Below are 17,501 nucleotides of genomic sequence, written 5' to 3'. Positions count from 1 at the left end.
GGTCAAAGGCTATGGGCATTTTCAGGCTCCTTAATACTGATGTCAAGTCAAGTCGATTCCCAAAATAGCTGCACCAGCAACTTCCACCGCTTGTGCCATAAGACAGCCTTGTCCACGTCTCTTCACCAGGTTTGTTTTTCTTAATTTGATAGAATTGATAACAAAAATTGGCTTCTTGTCATACTTTGCATTTTAAAAAAATCTTAAACTATAGGTTTGAGAAGCAATAGCATTTCCCGTTTTTTTTTTTTTTCTGAGTTGACACTTCCTTTCTATTGCCCAGCAAAAAAAAAAAAACTTAATTGCGAGTAAATGGGATGAAAAGATTTCAAATTGCAAGTTGCAGAGGGATGGAAGCTGCACCACCCCGCCCTGTTCTAAAGTGCCCTTTCTGCCCATGCAGGTGTATGCTGCCCTCCTCCCGAGGTATGCCCAGCTCGAGCAGAGAATCCTGTCCCAGTCCCGGGGGCTTCTGGAGTGAGTTCTGCAGGCCCAGGAGGGCCGCCGACCCCGCCTGCCCAGACTTGCTGATCCCTCGTGGAGGTGTGGCCCTGGACACAGCGGGGATCCTCCGCCCTGTTCTGGGAACCTGCCACCCGATTCCGAGGTCCTCCAGCCTGTCCCGGATTCCCTGGAAGCCTGCCTTAGCACATCTTCCTGAGCATAAATGGGCTGCCTGTGTCCCTGTGTCCTTGTGCTCGGGACAGGGAAGCATCTCTTCTCCTGCCTTTATTTCAGGAGGCAGGATAGCACTGATTCTGGGACATCGCCAATAAAAATCGTGCCTTCTTTGCTTTTCAAGGGAGAAGGGAAGCTAATCCAGGAACCTGAATCAATAGAATAGGGGGGACAAAGCTGTCCCAAATACTCTGACCTCAGCCTACCTGCTCCTCCGGTCCTGACTCTCTGGCCACTCTCCCCCAGGCCCTAACCCACAGCCACTCCCCATCCCCCACCCCCAGTCCCTGTCCATCCTCTCCCCCAACCCTGACCCTCCCTGCTGCTACCTCCCTCCTCATTTCACCTGCTTGAAGTGATGCCCAGTTTCCTGGCCTGTCTTCCCCGTGCCCAGCCCTCCCTTATGCTCTTACCCTTCTTTCAGCATCTGTTCCTTCTCCCTCCTCGATCTCTCCTCCCTCCCCTGCCCACCTGGTGTAACTCACCACCTCCTGCCCCAAACACAAGGTGCCTGGTGATTGTGCTTCAGTTCTGCCCACAGGCTGCCTGACTCCCAGGCACAAGAGACACTCGGAGGCCCAGGCGGCACAGTTTATTCTCTCCCCATCCCCAAGCCCCACCCCCACCTCATCCCCACACCCCCTTGCAATTCTCTTGCTGGAAAAAAAAACTGAGAATTTCCCAACTCTGGATTTTGGTGATTCCATCCCTGCAGTGTCATTACTGTGTTCTCCATTATCTGCATTTCCTGTGAATTGGTGGTTGGATCTAATACAGGGTTACCCAGCCTCAGCACTATGGACATTTTGGGCTGGATGATGCTTTGTTATGGGGGCTGCCCCGCCCACCAGAGGATGTTTAGCAGTATCACTGGCCTCTACCCACCAGATGCCATTATCACCCCCTCCCCAAGTCGTGACAATCAGAAATGTCTCCAGGCATGGCCAGATATCCCCTTGTGGGGGATAGGGGAGCAAAGTTGCCCCTGGTTGATCATCACTGACCTAGAGGCTTGACGGGATGCATATGTGATTATTTTCTTTTTCTTTTTTTTTTTAGTGTATTCTTTTTAAAAAAAAAAGATTTTATTTATTTATTTTTAGAGAGGGAAGGGAGGGAGAAAGAGAGAGAGAGAGAAACATCAATGTGCGGTTGCTGGGGGTCATGGCCTGCAACCCAGGCATGTGCCCTGGCTGGGAATCGAACCTGCGACACTTTGGTTTGCAGCCCGCGCTCAATCCACTGAGCTACGCCAGCCTGGGCTCTGATTATTTTCTTTTTTATGTAAGACCAGTTTTAGTTGGCGTTGTATTCCTCCATCAGGAGGCACACTGCGTCTGGTTTTCTCTCCCTTCTGTGATGTTTCTACCTAGCTCCATGAGTTCACTAGGGAGACAGTTTTGTTATCCCTCCTCATTTATTGGCTGGGATTCTTCTCTATACCAAACATCCCTGATCCAGTTACCCAGTGGTATTGTTGACCCAGGAGAGGCAGAATAAATAGATTCTTTCCTCCACCAGTTTTCAAAATAATTAGCTGATTCCCAAGCATCCTCTAACAGCAAGTAGGTTTTTATTTTTAGTGTCAGTATGATACATCCTCTCGATAGCCATTCTCTCCAACTTTTCTCCTGCTCTCCTAATCTCTCATTCATTCTTTCTTCACAGAATTATTGCTGGGCCCCAGACCTCTGTTCTCATCCACCTTTCCCTCCCATGGTTTCCTGTCTCATCGGACAACTTCACGTGTTCTCCGGCTTCAGCATTCAACACTCGTACACCAGTAATACTGAGTTGTCTTGTTTCCAGCCAGCACTCTCCTTGGAGTCTTCCAGCATTCTCTCCAGCCTCCACCTGTCTTCCCTTTCTGTTTCTCCCCAAACCTCTGCCTCCAGAGTTCTTGTTTCAGTGAACTGGCAACGCCACCCATCCATTCATTCAGGAACCAAAGCCTAACACTTATATCCTCCCTCTTTCCAGAAATATCCAGTCACTAAGTGATGTTGGTCATTCCTTTGGTATCTCTTTGGTAACTCCTAAAGCAGCCCCTTTCCCTCCATTCTTCCTGTTTACTTTACACTCCTTTGTTTCTTGCTCAGATTATTGCAAAACCTCCATAGAAAGTCCTCTCGGACCTGCCTCCTGCAAAATTCTCTAGATTTATTTTCTTCCATGGGCCTAAGTTAGGACTTCAGTTAAACCACACTGCTTGTGGTCTCACCCAGAGTGGAAAATACTGCAACAGGTCTGAGGTCTGGTGGATCAGAGCAGTGGCTGGTGCACCGTCAAAAGGAAGGGGCTGAGAAAATGAATGGGACCAGAGGCATCACTTCTAGGACAGAAGAAGTCATCTTGAAATGGAGTGGTACCCCTTGCAGGCTTGGTGGGTGATGGGAAAACAAGGAAGCCAGAAGCTGAAGATGTAATTTTATGTTATCAACCAACAGAGCTCTCTTGGACCAAGAGGTAGACAGCCACTCTTCATTCCCCGTTTTACATCTGCCCCTAGAGAGTTGCCCGTTAGTGTAAGTATGTAAACATAAATAGAAAAAGGAACTCACCGTCTATTGAAACACAGGAAGAAAACAATGAGAATCTCAAGTTTTCAAGCTGGTGAACTACTCCACAGTAGAAAGGAACAAAGTCGGTAAATGGAAACAACCCTCGAACATGAATTTTAAAATAAAGTTTAAAACACAACTGTGGATGTGAAAACTACCACAGATCGGGAATTCAAAAACTCAGAAGAAAAATGAAAAGCAACGGGCATATGGGAAAAGAGAACGGATCAAACTTGGGAAAGACTGAATGAAAAGGTAACGTCATCATAGTTTTGGAGCCTGAATTACAACATAACTTGAGGGAAAATACTAAATAACCACAAGTACAGTAAAGCATATAGAGAAGAGGAATGAAAAACTAAACCTCAGCAAAAATAATATACAGGAACTTAAAAAGCCCAGAAAAAAATGATAGATAAAACGGCAGACAAAGAAAGACTAACAGGAAGAATCCTGAAGCCAAAAGGTAAGACAGCGGGGCAGCGTTAATATTTATAACTATGCCCCAAGACAAATTTCTGAACACAAAAGAAGACCCGAATCTGTATCTTAAAAGGGCCTAACTTGTTACTTGGGAAATTGTCCCAGGACGACCAGCTAAGAAATATCCTAGCCAGCTATAAAGGCAAGGGGGGTGGGGGGGGACTCTCTAGGCCAAGAGACCTGGACCCTTACAAGGAAAAGTCAGGCTGGTATAGGACTTCTCACAGAGCAAGTTGCAGTGGAGCAACATTTTCAAGAAAGTCAGAGAAAAAAAAATGTGAAGTAGGTTTTTAGTATCCATCTAAGCTGTCCAAGTATCAAGAATATATTTTTAAAGTGTTTAAAAATATATTTTATTAGTTGTGCTATTACAGTTGTCCCATTCCCACCCCACTTTATTCCCCTCCGCCCTGCACACCCCCTCCCACCACATTCCCCTCCTTTAGTTCATGTCTATGGGCCATACATATAAGTTCTTTGGCTTCTACATTTCCTATACTATTCTTGGCTCCCCCTGTCTATTTTCTACCTACCATCTATGCTACTTACTCTCTGTATCTTTTCCCCTCTCCCCCCCTCCCCTCCCCTGTTGATAGCTCTCCATGTGATCTCCATTTCTGTGGTTCTGTTCCTGTTCTAGGTGTTTGCTTAATTTGCTTTTGTTTTAGGTGTGGTTGTTAGTAACTGTTGAGTTTGCTGTCATTTTACTGTTCATATTTTTTATCTTCTTTTTCTTAGGCAAATCCCTTTAATATTTCATAAAATAAGGGCTTGGTGATAATGAACTCCTTTAAGTTGACCTTATCTGAGAAGCACTTTATCTGCCCTTCCATTCTAAATGAAAGCTTTGCTGGATAGAGTAATCTTGGATGTAGGTCCTTGCCTTTCATGACTTAGAATACTACTTTCCAGCCCCTTCTTGCCTGTAAGGTCTCTTTTGAGAAGTCAGCTAACAGTCTGATGGGAACTCCTTTGTAAGTAACTGTGTTCTTTTCTCTTGCTGCTTCAAGATTCTCTCCTTATTTTTAATCTTGGGTAATGTAATGATGATGTGCCTTGGTGCGTTCCTCGTTTGGCCCAACTTCTTTGGGACTCTGAGCTTCCTGGACTTCCTGGAAGTCTATTTTCTTTGCCGGATTGGGGAAGTTCTCCTTTATTATTTGTTCAAGTAACTTTTCCACTTGTTGCTCTTCCTTTTCTCCTTCTGGCACCTGTATAATTCGGATGTTAGAATGTTTAAAGATGTCCCAGAGGTTCCTAAGTCTCCCCTCATTTTTTTGAATTCTTGTTTCTTCATTCTGTTTTGGTTGAATGTTTATTTCTTCCTTCTGGTCCAAATTGTTGATCCGAGTCCCAGTTTCCTTCCCATCACTATTGGTTCCCTGTATATTTTCCTTTATTTCACTCTGTGTTGCCTTCATTTTTTCCATCTAATTTGCAACCAAATTCAACCAATCCTGTGAGCATGATGATTATCAGTGTTTTGAACTGTGCATCTGATAGGTTGGCTATCTCTTCGTCGCTTAGTTGTATTTTTTTGGGAGCTTTGATCTGTTCTTTCAATTGGAGCCATCTTTTTTGTCTTGTCACGCCTGTTACGTAGTGAAGGGCGGAACCTTAGGTATTCACCAGGGCGGGGCAACCCACGTCACTGGGTTGTGATGCTGTATGTGGGGGAGGGGTCGGAGAGGGAACAAAGGCGCCTCCTCCTCTCTCTGCCGGATTCAGTCACGTTCCCGCTACCCACAAGCAAATGGGCCCTTCTGGTGCTGATTCACGGGTGGGTGGGATTGTGTACATTCTAGGACCCTGTGGGTTTCTCCAACAAACTCTCCTGTGAGGCTGGGAATTTCTCCTGCTGCTGCCTCAACCCCCACAGGTGTTTTCAATCAGTGGTTTGAGGCTTTATTTCCCTGTGGTGGGACCCCAGGTTGCAAGGCCTGTCTCACTGCCCAGGTGTTCCTCCTGGTTTATCTGCTCCTGAATGTGGGACCTCCCATTCCACCAGCCACCGCCTGGCCACGAGTCCTCTCTGCTCGGCTGCCTGTCTCCACCCCTCCTACAGGTCTGGATGGATGTTTCTTCTTTAACTGCTTGGTTGTCAGACTTCTATACAGTTAGATTTTCTGTCAGTTTTGGTTGTTTTTTGTTTGTTTGTTTTTAAATAGTTGTCCTTCTTTTGGTTGTGCGAGGAGGCACAGTGTGTCTACCTATGCCTCCATCTTGGCTGGAAGTCTTGAAAATATTATTTATTTAAAGTTTTAATCATTCAAGAGCTCAGGAAAGAACTCCTTAGGTTTCTACTAAAGGACAAGATTCATCCAATTAGGAGGTGATTGGTTGGAGGAACTGAAGCAAAGGACTGGTAGAGAGTATTGAATATCTTTAATTTTGGATCCAAGGCCACAATGAAAGTGGGAATAAGGGTGGAAGAATAATATCAAATGGTATATGCTTTGACGAGGTAGAAGAAAGACAACTAAATAAATGAAAAAGAAGGGAGAGAGGAAGAGGACAGTGCAAAGCCGGCAAAGGCAGTATGTGTGAATCGATATTTAAAGTTGACAGACCGAATAGCTGAGGCTTCAATAAGGGAAAAGGGAGACAAAAGCAATATATGAAGGTAGTAGGATAATATGAAAGTAATCACTAGGATAAAAATAGACATCTCCCTTAATGCCCACACAAACAATAATAAAGGCATTAGATCATATAGTGGAAAACACACACTAAACGTAGCACCATACATGTGGCAGACAACAAGGACAAGTGCGTAGGAATCAAATTAGTAAATGGAAGGACTCAAAATAAAGTTGGGATTGGCTCACACACCAGTATCTTATTGTCCATTATTTACAAGAGACATGCCTAAAACAAGTGATCCAAAACAGCAACAATGTACCTGGCAAATACAAATTATTAAATGCAAAGATTACAACAATATCAATATCTGACAAGGTAGAATTCAGGGGGAAAAATTAGGACAAAGGACATGATAATGCATTTTTTTAAGTTTTTTTTTTTTTTAAAGATTTTATTTATTTATTTTTAGAGAAGGAAGGGAGGGAGATAGAGAGAGAGAGAAACACCAACGCGCGGTTCCTGGGGGTTCTGCCCTACAACCCAGGAATGTACCCTGGCTGGGAATCAAACCTGGGACACTTTGGTTCCCAGCCCGTGCTCAACCCACTGAGCTATGCCAGCCAGAGCTTCATTTTTTTAAGTTTTTAAAAAAGATTTTAGAGAGGAAAGGAGGGAGAAAGACAGGAAGAGGAACATCAATCAATTGCCTCTCACACACCCCCAACTGGGGACCTGGACTGCAACCCAGGCACATGCCCTGACCGGGAATCAAACCGGTGACCCCTCTTGCTTTGCGAGAGGATGCCCAATCCATGCTGGTCAGAGCGACATTATAATGTTAAAAGCCCCAATATGCAATGAAGATACACCACTTAAGGAATGTTATAGCCTCAACCATTTGGTTTGTCAGACAACCCCTATCCAGTTATCCAGTGATGTTGTTTGTACAGGAGAGGCAGATAAATGTGGCTTCTTCTTTAATCCCATAGTTGTAGGATTTCCATTCAGCTCAATTTCTGATGGTTCTGAATAGTGGTGGTTCTCTATAGTGTAGTCATAATTTTGATGTGATTGAGAGGGGGAGCTATGTTTACCTGTGCCGCCATCTTGTCTGGAAGTTCCGGATTATTTTTAGGAAGCGAATATAACATTGATCTCTCTACTAGATTGCATAATACCCAGTTCTTCACTTATCTCTATATCCACGTATCTTGCCATGGAATCTTGTTGTGCCTTCCCCTCTCTGACTTGGCCCTGCTCTGTGAGTTTGGCCAATGGGATTCTTACAAACCTGCCATAAACTGGGCTTTGAAAAGCCCTTATGCAATTGGGATTGCTCTCACTTCGTTCTCTGCCTTTTTCATGAAAATATTGTGCCTAAGCTAGCCTGACCAAGTCCATCCTGGATCAACCACAGGGTGACCGACTGCCCCAGACAACACGTGAGTGAGTCCAGATGTGCCTAGAAGAACTGCCCAGCCAAGCCCACTCTGAATCACCAGCCTGTGTGGCCTTGGCCTAGCAGCTCAGTTGATTAGAGCATCGTCCCGAGACAATGCCTGGTCGGGGCACATAAAGAATCAACCAATGAATGCATAATGAAGTGGAACAACAAGTCAATATTTCTCTCTGCCTCTGTCTCTAAATATCAGTCAATAAAAAAATAAATCAGCCTAAAGATTCATGAGCTAAATAAGTATCATTTTAAAACATGGAGATTTAAAGTGATTTATTACACGGCAATAGGTAACTGATGTAGAAATTGGTGCCAAAGCTAAACCCCCCCTCCTGAAAACCCTAATAAATATGACATTGAAACTAGGCTGTGGGTGCAGACAAGAAAATTGGTGAGAAAACCATTACAGGTGGCTGAAAAATGCAAGGAAACCGAGTACCCGTGGTGACTTGGAAAACAGAAAGTGTACAACTGAATATCTGGTCTTGGGAAAATAAATTCTAGGCAGAATGTTGAACATGCCAGCGGATTATTACTCTGAAAAGAACTAGCCAGATTTCAAGTAGAGTTTAGAGGGACTATAAAGATGGTAGGGTGAAAAAACAGCTCATCTTCATCCCTTTAAGCCAATAAAAGATGATCAAATATAAGATATGGCTGTAAAAAGCAAAGCCTGAAAGATACTTTGCTAAGATCCTCTGAGAGAATCAATAGAACCTTTCCAGCTGGTTCAAACAACTTTCAAGATTCATAAGTTTTTTCCCCCCACCCCATCCTTTTATACCTAAAGTGTCAGGGATTAGGGCAAGAGAGAGAGAGAGAGAGAGAGAGATCTCAAAAATAATTATGGTGTGCAGAGTGAGTTCAAATCACAAAATCCACAGAACATTTTGGGGAGCTATACTAATGAGAGCAACTCCAATACATAAAAAGGGACCAAAGGTAAAAAGACTCTGGGCCCCCGACTCGGGGCCCCCCAACTTTCTAAGGGCAGGAAGCAGGCTGAGGGTGTTGCTCACAAGGCGCGTTTCCCAGTGCCCTCCTGAGCCGTGTTCAAGGAGAGCAGCGCGAAGTGGAAGGTGTAGCCTGTGAAACCAGGAGCCTGGAGCACAGCGGGCTGGGATGCCGCTCGCCATGTGGCAGACGACCTCGAATATACGGCCTGCGACGATCCCCTGCCTCCTGGTAATCACATCCTTGCGGAATTCCCTGTCGAGTGCGAGCAGTAGCTGGAACTGGCTTGTAATAAATAGGATACGACAAAGGGGATGGTATATATCGCTTCTTTAACTAGATTGCATAAGATCATCACTTCCACCCTCCAAGCAGGCAAGAGTATTCCAGCAGCGGCCGTGGCGATCGTGGGGGCTCTAAGGAAGAAACTACTTGGATGCGTCTGAGAATAGAAAGCAGCACGGGGTGCTCTGGCTTAGCGGTCCCCAACCCCTTTGGCACCGGGGCCGGGTTTCGCAGGAGACGGAGGTGCGTGGAGGAGACAGGAGGCAGAGCTCAGGTGAGATTAGCTCGCTAGCCGAGGTAGAAGGATGGAGGGGGCGGGGCGACAGGAGGAGGAGGTCCAGCGAGCCTGGCTGCTTCCCTGGTTCCTAACAGGTAAGGGGCGGGGCTGGGTGAGGGCGGGGGTTGGGGACCTCTGCTGTAGAATGGTGAGGTGGGAGAGGAAAGGGGCTGATTCTATAGAGCTTCGTTAGCTATCCTAACAGGAAAGATTTTAAATAAGGAGTAATGTGATACGAGATACATTTTAAAAGACTGATTGATTTTAGAGAGAGGAAAGGGGAAAGAGGGACATCAGTATGTCGTTCCCCTAACTGATGCGTTCATTGGTTGACTCGTGTGTGCGCTCTGACCCGGGATCCAACCCGCAACCTTCGCGTGTTGGGTAGATGCTCTAACCAAGTGAGCCACAAGTCCAGGACCTATGTGGTGAACTTTTCCATAGCATTTTGTTTAAAGAAGGTTTCGGCTATGTAAAAAATGCAAAGCACGGAAGGAGTCTAACCTGTTCGCTCTGTGTGTAAGGAAATCGAAGATCAGAGAAGCGAGATAACTCCGACTTCCAGGCACCGCCTTCGTCCTGGCTGTTTTTGTCCTGCTCCTGCCCTGACGGAGACTGTGACCAGTCGGGAGGAGGGAGGACAATTTCTGTGCCCAAGGATCCTGCACCCCTTCCCTGAGCTGCGACGGGCTTCCCCTCTATAGCTGGGAGCTACCTCGGGACCCTCCCAAGCTCTGGTTGTGTGATACGACGGAGGGTGGAATCCGAGAAGGAATACAACCGCCCCCAAGAAAGAACTTGGGGGAGGTGAAGAGGGCAAGGAAGGCCCGTTTGGGAGACGAGATATTTAACTGTGGGCAGTGGGGGCAATTGAGAACAGTTTCAGTGGTGCGGAGAGCAGCGTGGGGGTGGGGTGTGAGTGCCGAGGACCATTTGCAGTTACGGGTGGGAAACAAGTTGCGAAGTCTCTTTTCCCTCTGCTTCTGCGCTTCTGCTCCGCGGGGCGAGGCTCGCGCCTTCCCTCACGGGTCCCCGCGCACGGGTCCAACTTCAGGATCCCCAGCTGTGCCCTTGTGTGTGTGTCGGGGCTGGGAGCAGAGGCTGGAGGTGTGGACATGGGGGTCCACTTGTCATTTTACAGAAGACAGCCTTTTTCGGCCGGTTCCCACGACTCTCCTATGGTTCACTGGACCCTCCCTTCACAGAGGGGTAATCGAGGCCAGTGGGGTAGTCAGGCCAGAGTTCAGGAGCTGTCCATCCACTCAGGGGTCGCAGAGCAGCAAGCGTTCGGGATCATGGGCTCCAGGGCCCCGGAGCAAGAATTCCGGGTTTGGTGGCCACGGGGTCCAGCGGTTCTGGGCGAAGTGGTCCCGGGCCCGACTTCGACACCTCTGTAAGCGATCCGTGCACCGCGCTCCTTTGGAGGTCCCTCCGCTTTCTCTGGGAGCACGCAGGCTGGAGGTGGGGCCTCCTTGTTGTTGTTTCTCCGGGGCCCCGCCCCTAAGGGGGGCGCGGACCACGCGGCCGGAGGGCCCGCCTCCCCTCCCCCTCCCAGGCCCGCTCGCCTCCTCTTTGTATCCAACATCCGGGTTTCCCCGCTGGCTCGTCTCCGTGGCCGTGGTTCAGGAGCCATTTTGGACTCGGTTCAGCTCCCCTCCCCCCCACCCCTCCCCCGTTCATGGCCCCTCCGGACTCGGCCCCTGCGCCCGGGGCCCGGGCCCAGCCCCGCCGCGCTATGCCCGAGTCGGGTGCTCCCTGGCCTGCGCCCTGCCGCCGCCCCCCGGCCCCCGAGTCTCCCCGGAGCCCGGGCCGCAGCCCGTGCGGCGCGCAGCGGCCCTGAGCCCGGCCCCTCCAGCCGGCCCTTGGAGCCCGCACGCTGCTGCCCGGGGACGAAGGCGCAGGAAGCGCGCGGGAAACGAGACCGAAGGGGGGAGCGGGAAGGAGAGCGCGGCAGCCGCGGGCCCTGCGCGCTCTGGGAGCGCCGCGCGGCCCTGCCCACAGGCTCCGGGTGTCCGCGGGGCGGCGCCGCGGAACATGACGGCGCCCTGGGCGGCCCTCGCCCTCCTCTGGGGATCGCTCTGCGCGGGTAAGGACGGGGCTCGGCGTGGGGGGTGCGGGGAGGGCGTGCGGGCCGACCTCGGCGGCGCGCGGTGTTTACCAACAAAGGGCGGACCCGCGGCCTCCTTGCCGCACCACCTGCACCCAACTCGCACCTCCCGGGGCCGGGACTGGGGGCGCGCCCGGCGTCCCGTTAGCTGATCTTAGGGGGATGATGTTGTCTGTGTGGCGGTCTGCGGGGCTCCGGTAACGGTGGAGACCCCACGATGAGGGCCGGGACCCGGAGTCCCTGGGTCGGGGGTCAGACTACACGGGCGCGGGGAACCCAAGGAAAGTGAGAGGAAAACCAGGGCGTGGGGAAGGTGGCCAAGCGGGGCGGGCAGATCTAATCCGGGGTGGCGGGATTGTAGGTGCAGTAGCGGTTGTGGGGAGGGCTACACGACTCTGAGAGCCACTAGGTGTAGCGGAGTGGGTTGCTTTTTTCAGCTCGGAGTTCTCTGCACCCCATCCCACAAGAGTCTGTGTCATGTTCCGCGCAAGGTGGGTGGATAGGAGCACCCGCTCCTACCTTCACCCGCTTTCCCTACCGCGGACCCCACAGCACGAGATGCAGCCACCCGCGGGACCACTTTGTTTTGGGCGCCTGGGAGGGCAGGTGGGACGCGAAGGAAAACCAACAGGTCCCTCTTCCTTCTGGACTCCAGGAAGCACGTGGCGGGGGTAGATGACCCGCGAAGCTAGCGTTTGGCTCGCGCGCGTGGTTGAGAGTGTGCGGGTGTATATATGCGGAGTTCTACGGGGGGGAGGCACTTTTTCTCCTAAAACCGGACAACTGATTTCACTCTCTCAGGGTTGCTGGGGCTCGCCCAAATTGGGTGTGCACTCAGGGACCGGCTCCACACTCTGGTTGGCTCTGTGTAGCTCTGGGAAGCGTAAGGGGTCGTGCATCGAAGCTCCGGGGAGCCCGGGGCCCCGGGCCTCTGAGGCGCGGCTTCGGGAGCGCCAGGTCCTGCGCGCCTTTGTTCCCAACCCCCATTATACATGCAGCGCGGGTCCCTAGCCGCCCTCGGTGGCAGCAGCGCGGAGTCTGGGAAACCCGGGAAGGGCGGGGCCGGGAGTGCAGGGGCGGGCCTGGGATCCCCGCGCTGCAGCGGGGGTGGGAATCCAGGATCTCCATCGCACCCCTCTGCCACTCTGCCCGCCTCTTTTGAGATGTTGCTTGACTTAGCTGTGTACATCAAAACAAGTGGGTTCTTTTTGTCGGGCTTGGTGCTTTGTATGGAGGGACCAGAGGATAGAGACCTCCTCATTGGCACCTGGGCTCTCTGGAAGGCAGCGTCAGGGCTCTTTTGGAGCCATTTCGTTTTTTGCCTGCCTGGCCCGGATTCCTTTTAAGTGCTGTTTTGAGATGCTTTTTCCCAAGGAAAGGTACGTATTGGCCTGTAGAGGGGAGGATGGCAGCAAGCTTACTTAATAGGCATGCACAGCTCACCTGGCTGTCCCTAGAATCCTCCTGGACATTCCTGGGATCTTGAAACCCTGTCCTAATTTTCTCAGTGTGGTCTTACCCGTCCTCACGGATTAGGCAAGACAGGATGAATCCTACCCCCCGCCCCCCAGCACTACATTTCTCTCCTCTTCCCTCCGGTACCCCTGCCTGGGTTGAGTAGTGCCCTGCAAAGTGGGGCAGCTGGAGTTATACTGAAATTCAAAGACTTGTCGTTCCGGACCTGGGAGCAAGGTGGGGGTCTCTGGGTGTTACCTGTGGTTGCATCAGTCAGTTCTCTGGTGGCCACTGCTCTGGCCTTTGAAGAGCTATGGGCAGAGCTGCCCTGTGCCCAGGTAGATCCATCTGTGAATCCCATCGGAGCTCCTGACGTCGGTCTCAATCCTGGGGGTTTGGACCAGGGCCCATGGGACCCAGTGGAGAGTGTTCTGAGTGGAAGGTCAGGAGCCACTGTCCGGGGAGGGCCACCTGACTCCTCTCTGTCCCATTGAAGTTCAGGCCTTGACTGTGGTCTCTGACTGCAAGGTCTTGTTTGTTTCCTCAGGAGGGAAGAGTGTGTGTGGGTGAGTGAAGTGACGCTCAGGCCGGGGTAGTGGTAGCTGTCAGGGACAGACCGTAGAGCCACAGGCCATTAGTGCCCCTCCACAGGGAAGGGTGTTGTCCCCTACCTGTCCTTGTACCTGTAGGCACTCCAGACTCCGCCCAGTCTTGCTGACTAGGCTGCGGTTTGTGGGGGGTAGGCACCCTCCTCAGCTATTGGAGGCTCTTCTTGAGGCAGACAATGGGAGAAACTTGCCCATCTTCCCAGGCCCTACATCTGGGTGAAAACAAGACCCAGAACCCCATGGCCTTGTGTATTATCTTCGGGCTCTTCCTGGGCGTGGAGCTCCCTGGTTAGCACCTGCACTTTCCCCTGGCACTTCACCTAAGGAACTTCCTTTTCAGGGACACCAGTGAAGAGGCCCCCATCCTACGCCTTGGTCCTTTGTACCATGGGCTCCTCTGAGACTCTGATGAAAGGTGCACACCTTTTCCCCAGGAAAATACAAATGAGTGTGTGTGTATGTGCCCACGTACACATGCACACATTATACATGCAACTCCCTGTTTTGCGCTGATACCTGGAAACTTTGGCCCCCCGGGTTGAACTCTGACGTCCTGGCTGACCATCGTACCAGTCCTGAGGGGCAGCTCCCTGTCCTGGGGGCAGGGGGCACTGGGCTTTTTCCTACCTTGCTGCTTGGACTTTGTTCTAGTCACTGGATGTGGTTTCTCTTCTACTTCTGCTTCTGGTTCAGATTCTGCCCAGTGCTCAGATTCCAGCCGTGGTCCCCTCCCCCTCCTCCTCCTCTCCCAGGAAGCCCTCCCCTGAGTGCCAGTGCGTTTACTCTCTGCCTGGAAGCTCAGGGTCGGACAAGGGGGACCTGGGGGACATCCTGTCAGAGTTTGGACCCACTTGCATTTTCTGGCCCGTTACCATAGCCTGGAATCTGGGAGGGGGGGTGGAGAATGGAGCTGGCCTGGGTGATACTGAGCAGGATGGCACTGGGTAGACAGTTCTCCGGCAGGGTCATGGCCGGATGGGCTGCATTCTAGAACAGGGCTCTCCACCTCCACAGTGTTGACAGTTTGGAGCTGGTGGTTTTTGCGGGGTGTGCGTGTGCGCTCTTGTGCATTGTGGGATGTTTAGCAGCATCCCTGGCTGCAACCCACTAAGTGCTGGTAGCACTTCTCATCGTGACAGCCAAAAATGTCAGTGTCTGGGCAGAGGGGGGCAGAATCACCCCAGGTTGGGGACCTTTGATCTAGATTGTTCTCCTGATTTTAAAAAGACAGTTTGGGAGGTGCGGTTCATGGCAAATGCCTCCTGCCAGCCTACCCCATCAGTCAGAGTGGGAAGTTGGCTTTTCCTCAAAGCCTAGGAGATTCGTGCCGCGCTAAACCTGCTCAGCGTGGGAGAGTTTGGTTGGAAATGAGGGGTTCTGAAGTACCGCTGGCCACCGAGGAGAATCCTGGCGTCCTTGAGTTTTCCCAGAAGTGGTTCGGGTTTCAGGGAGGCGGTGGTTGTGGGTGGCCGGGCAGTGTGCCCGCCCACACCCGCCCACCCGCCTCCAACCGCCAGCGCCTTGAGGTTTGCACTGGCTCTTCTCCCTCCCACACGCGCAGAATGTCAGGAAGGGCCTGTTGCTGGGGCCTGGGAGCCGCTGGAGCTGAGGCCGTCCGTGCGTGCCCAGAGGAGCGCCCGGGCTTGTAGCCTGCCGCGGGCATGCCCTTTCCCCCGAGCGGGCCGGCTGCGTGGCGCCCCGAGGAGGCGCAGCCGCTGTGGGCCTGGAGCTCGGAGCCTGAGCCTGGGGACACCAGGGCAAAGGGGCTGCCTCCCCCCAAAGGTATGGGCACAGGTCTCGACGCTGGCCACAGGGAGTCGGAGGGCAGGGCCAGGCTTCCTCCCTGGACCTGGGGAGGTGTGGATAGAGCTGCCCCTGGCAGGTGCCAGCACTGGAGGCCCTGGCCGGAGGGGCTGATCCCTAGGGGCGCCTGCTTGCTGGGCTTGGCAGCCTGGCAGGCCCTGTGTTTGTTCTTCACTCTTTGCAGTTCTCCTCCTAGCACTGCTAGGCAGGAACTGGGGCTGCTGGGGGGCCCCTCGCCCACCTCAGCAGGACACAGCTGGTGGCACTGGGCACTGATGGGGCTGGCCTCTCAGCGTGCAAGAACGCAGTCTTAAAACCTCCAGCTTCCGGTACTCCGCATCCCTGCGGTGCGAAGGGCTTGTTTAAAAGGGTTGCTTGCGGGGGTGAGACTTCTTAGTTCCGCCCTTTTGGGGTCTTTTCAAAGGAACTTGGTTGCCTTCTTAAAATTCTTGGTCTTCTCTTCCTTCCCTCTCATCCTATCACCAATTCTTGGTTCCAGAGTAGACACTCACCCCCTTGTTCAATGGTCCCCTTTGGTTTGTCTTTCTCCACCCGACTCACAGGCCCTGCCAGCCTGAGAGGCGCTTGTCCCTTGAGGCACCTGGCTTCCGGATGCCCAGGTGGTTAGGTGGCGATGGGGGTGGTGTGGGGGGAGGGGAGGGATGCTCCTGCCTTCTTCTGAGTCTTCTGTAAGTTTCTTGGGGATGCCTGCACTTGAGACAATGGTGGGTACTTGAGATCAACTGACGGTGTAGGGTGGGACCGTTCGGGGGTCCTCCGAGCCTCCTCGTGGATCAATCATGGCTTCCCACCTTGGGCCACATGCTTTGCCCCTGGTTATCCCAGCCTTGCTCCGCACATACGACTGCCTGTTCCAGACTCTCAGGGCTGGCTGCCCTGCCTGGTTGTTTTCATTCATGTTCACGTGATTGCTGGGAGCCGGGGTTGGACAGGGAGGCTGCCCCTGTGGGCAGACGCGTGTCCCTCCTCCTCCCTTGGGGACCCTCTCTAGGGGCCTGGCTCGCCCCGCACAGCAGGTCTTCTCTCGGCCGGTTTCTGGGCTGGAGGCGAGGTGTGCTGTGAGGTGAGCTCATGCTCTTGTTTGCAAACGTTCCTCTGCCCACCGTTTCAGTTCTACTCTGACAACCGAGGAGGCTAAAATTAGTTCCGGGGAAGGAAAAGGAAGGCCGGCTGGAAACCCAAGCCCTTGGCTTGGAGGATGGAGGAGGCTGCTTCCCGGGTTTTGTGGCCGAGCGTTTGGGAAGGTGTGACCAGACCAGCTGTTGTCTGTCCATCTAGGGAGGGGGAGAGGCCCCTGTTTGCCTCCCAGACCTGAACCAATGGAAACAGGAGGCCGGCTCAGAAGCTGACTCTCTCCGAGTGTTGATGCTGGGGAGATTTTTCCCTCTGGCGTGTATAGTGGTGCACAGTGTTTTCAGGTACGAGGACAATGCCTTTCTATGTCCAAGTGTCATTGACACCCGCCCCCCCCTCACCCACCCATTAATTTGAAAACATGAGTGAGTTCTCAGAGCCCTGGACTAGTAGCCATGGGTTAATAAACCTTTACTTTATATGCTTTCTGGGAATTTTCTTCTCACCCAAGTTTTGACGTTCCCTTTAGGTGCTCACAAACCAGGCAGACCAGGGCCCCCTGCTTGGAACTGCCAGCTCGGATGGGGTGTGAGTGAGAGGGGAGCCCTGTGGCTCAGACCTCCTAAGGAGGTCCAGGGGATCAGGGCTCGTCGCTCTGGGCCTTAGGAAATAGAGCAGCAGGGAAGTTAGGTGAATTCTGGTTTTCTTTCCCACCTAGCTTGGGTCCTCCTCTGGCCCCTCCACCTGAGAGTGGGCCCTGGAGGGCCACCTGGGGGAGACGGTGAACCAGAGCAATGCAGCCCTGTCTTCCCTGCGGTGAAAACTGCGCCCAAACCTGGGTCTCCCGGGAGCCACCCTGGGGTGTAGGCTGGAGGAGCAGAGGTCACTTTTGGCCCTGACTTCTTCCCACTTTAAGTGTTACTAATTTGTGTTCTCCAAATAATGTATGTGTATTTAATTGTAAGAATTCAGATGTTACAGATAAAACTAGGGCCTCCCCTGTTCACCACTGAAGTCCCCCTCCAGAAGTGAGCCTTCTCAGGTTGGTATGTATCCTTCTAGACATCTTAGCTGTGTACCTATCAAAGTGCTTAGAGAAATGGAGGGTTTTTTAAAAACCTAAAATGCGCCCTGGCTGGCGTAGCTCAGTGGATTG

At 52.0% G+C, this 17,501-nt stretch overlaps 2 protein-coding genes across 7 annotated transcripts in view; both read left to right on the top strand.

Annotated features, from left to right (window-relative positions):
• XYLB (xylulokinase) overlaps nt 1–818 on the top strand; it is a 38,916-nt gene extending 38,098 nt beyond the window's left edge. For both annotated transcript variants that reach the window (XM_028518379.2, XM_036030503.1), the window contains exon 19: nt 404–818. In XM_028518379.2, coding sequence (XP_028374180.1) covers nt 404–481 — 78 coding nt within the window. In that variant the 3' untranslated portion in view covers nt 482–818. The remainder of the gene's footprint in view (nt 1–403) is intronic.
• Nucleotides 819–9,909: 9,091 nt separating this feature from the next.
• The window catches only part of ACVR2B (activin A receptor type 2B), a 42,332-nt gene continuing 34,740 nt past the window's right edge, over nt 9,910–17,501 (top strand). The window contains exon 1 of one of the 5 annotated variants that reach the window (XM_036030501.1): nt 9,910–11,363. In XM_036030501.1, the coding sequence (XP_035886394.1) occupies nt 11,312–11,363 (52 nt within the window). In that variant the 5' untranslated portion in view covers nt 9,910–11,311. Of the gene's footprint in view, nt 11,364–14,429; nt 15,230–17,501 lie in introns of those variants that run through there. The other 4 variants (XM_036030499.1, XM_036030500.1, XM_028518158.2 and 1 more) reach the window with 4 other exon arrangements.

The sequence above is a fragment of the Phyllostomus discolor genome, chromosome 7 (genome assembly GCF_004126475.2).
Source record: "Phyllostomus discolor isolate MPI-MPIP mPhyDis1 chromosome 7, mPhyDis1.pri.v3, whole genome shotgun sequence".
Lineage (NCBI taxonomy): Eukaryota > Metazoa > Chordata > Mammalia > Chiroptera > Phyllostomidae > Phyllostomus > Phyllostomus discolor.
The sequence above is the reverse complement of the archived record's forward strand: the minus strand, read 5'-3'. Positions and strand labels throughout refer to the sequence as shown.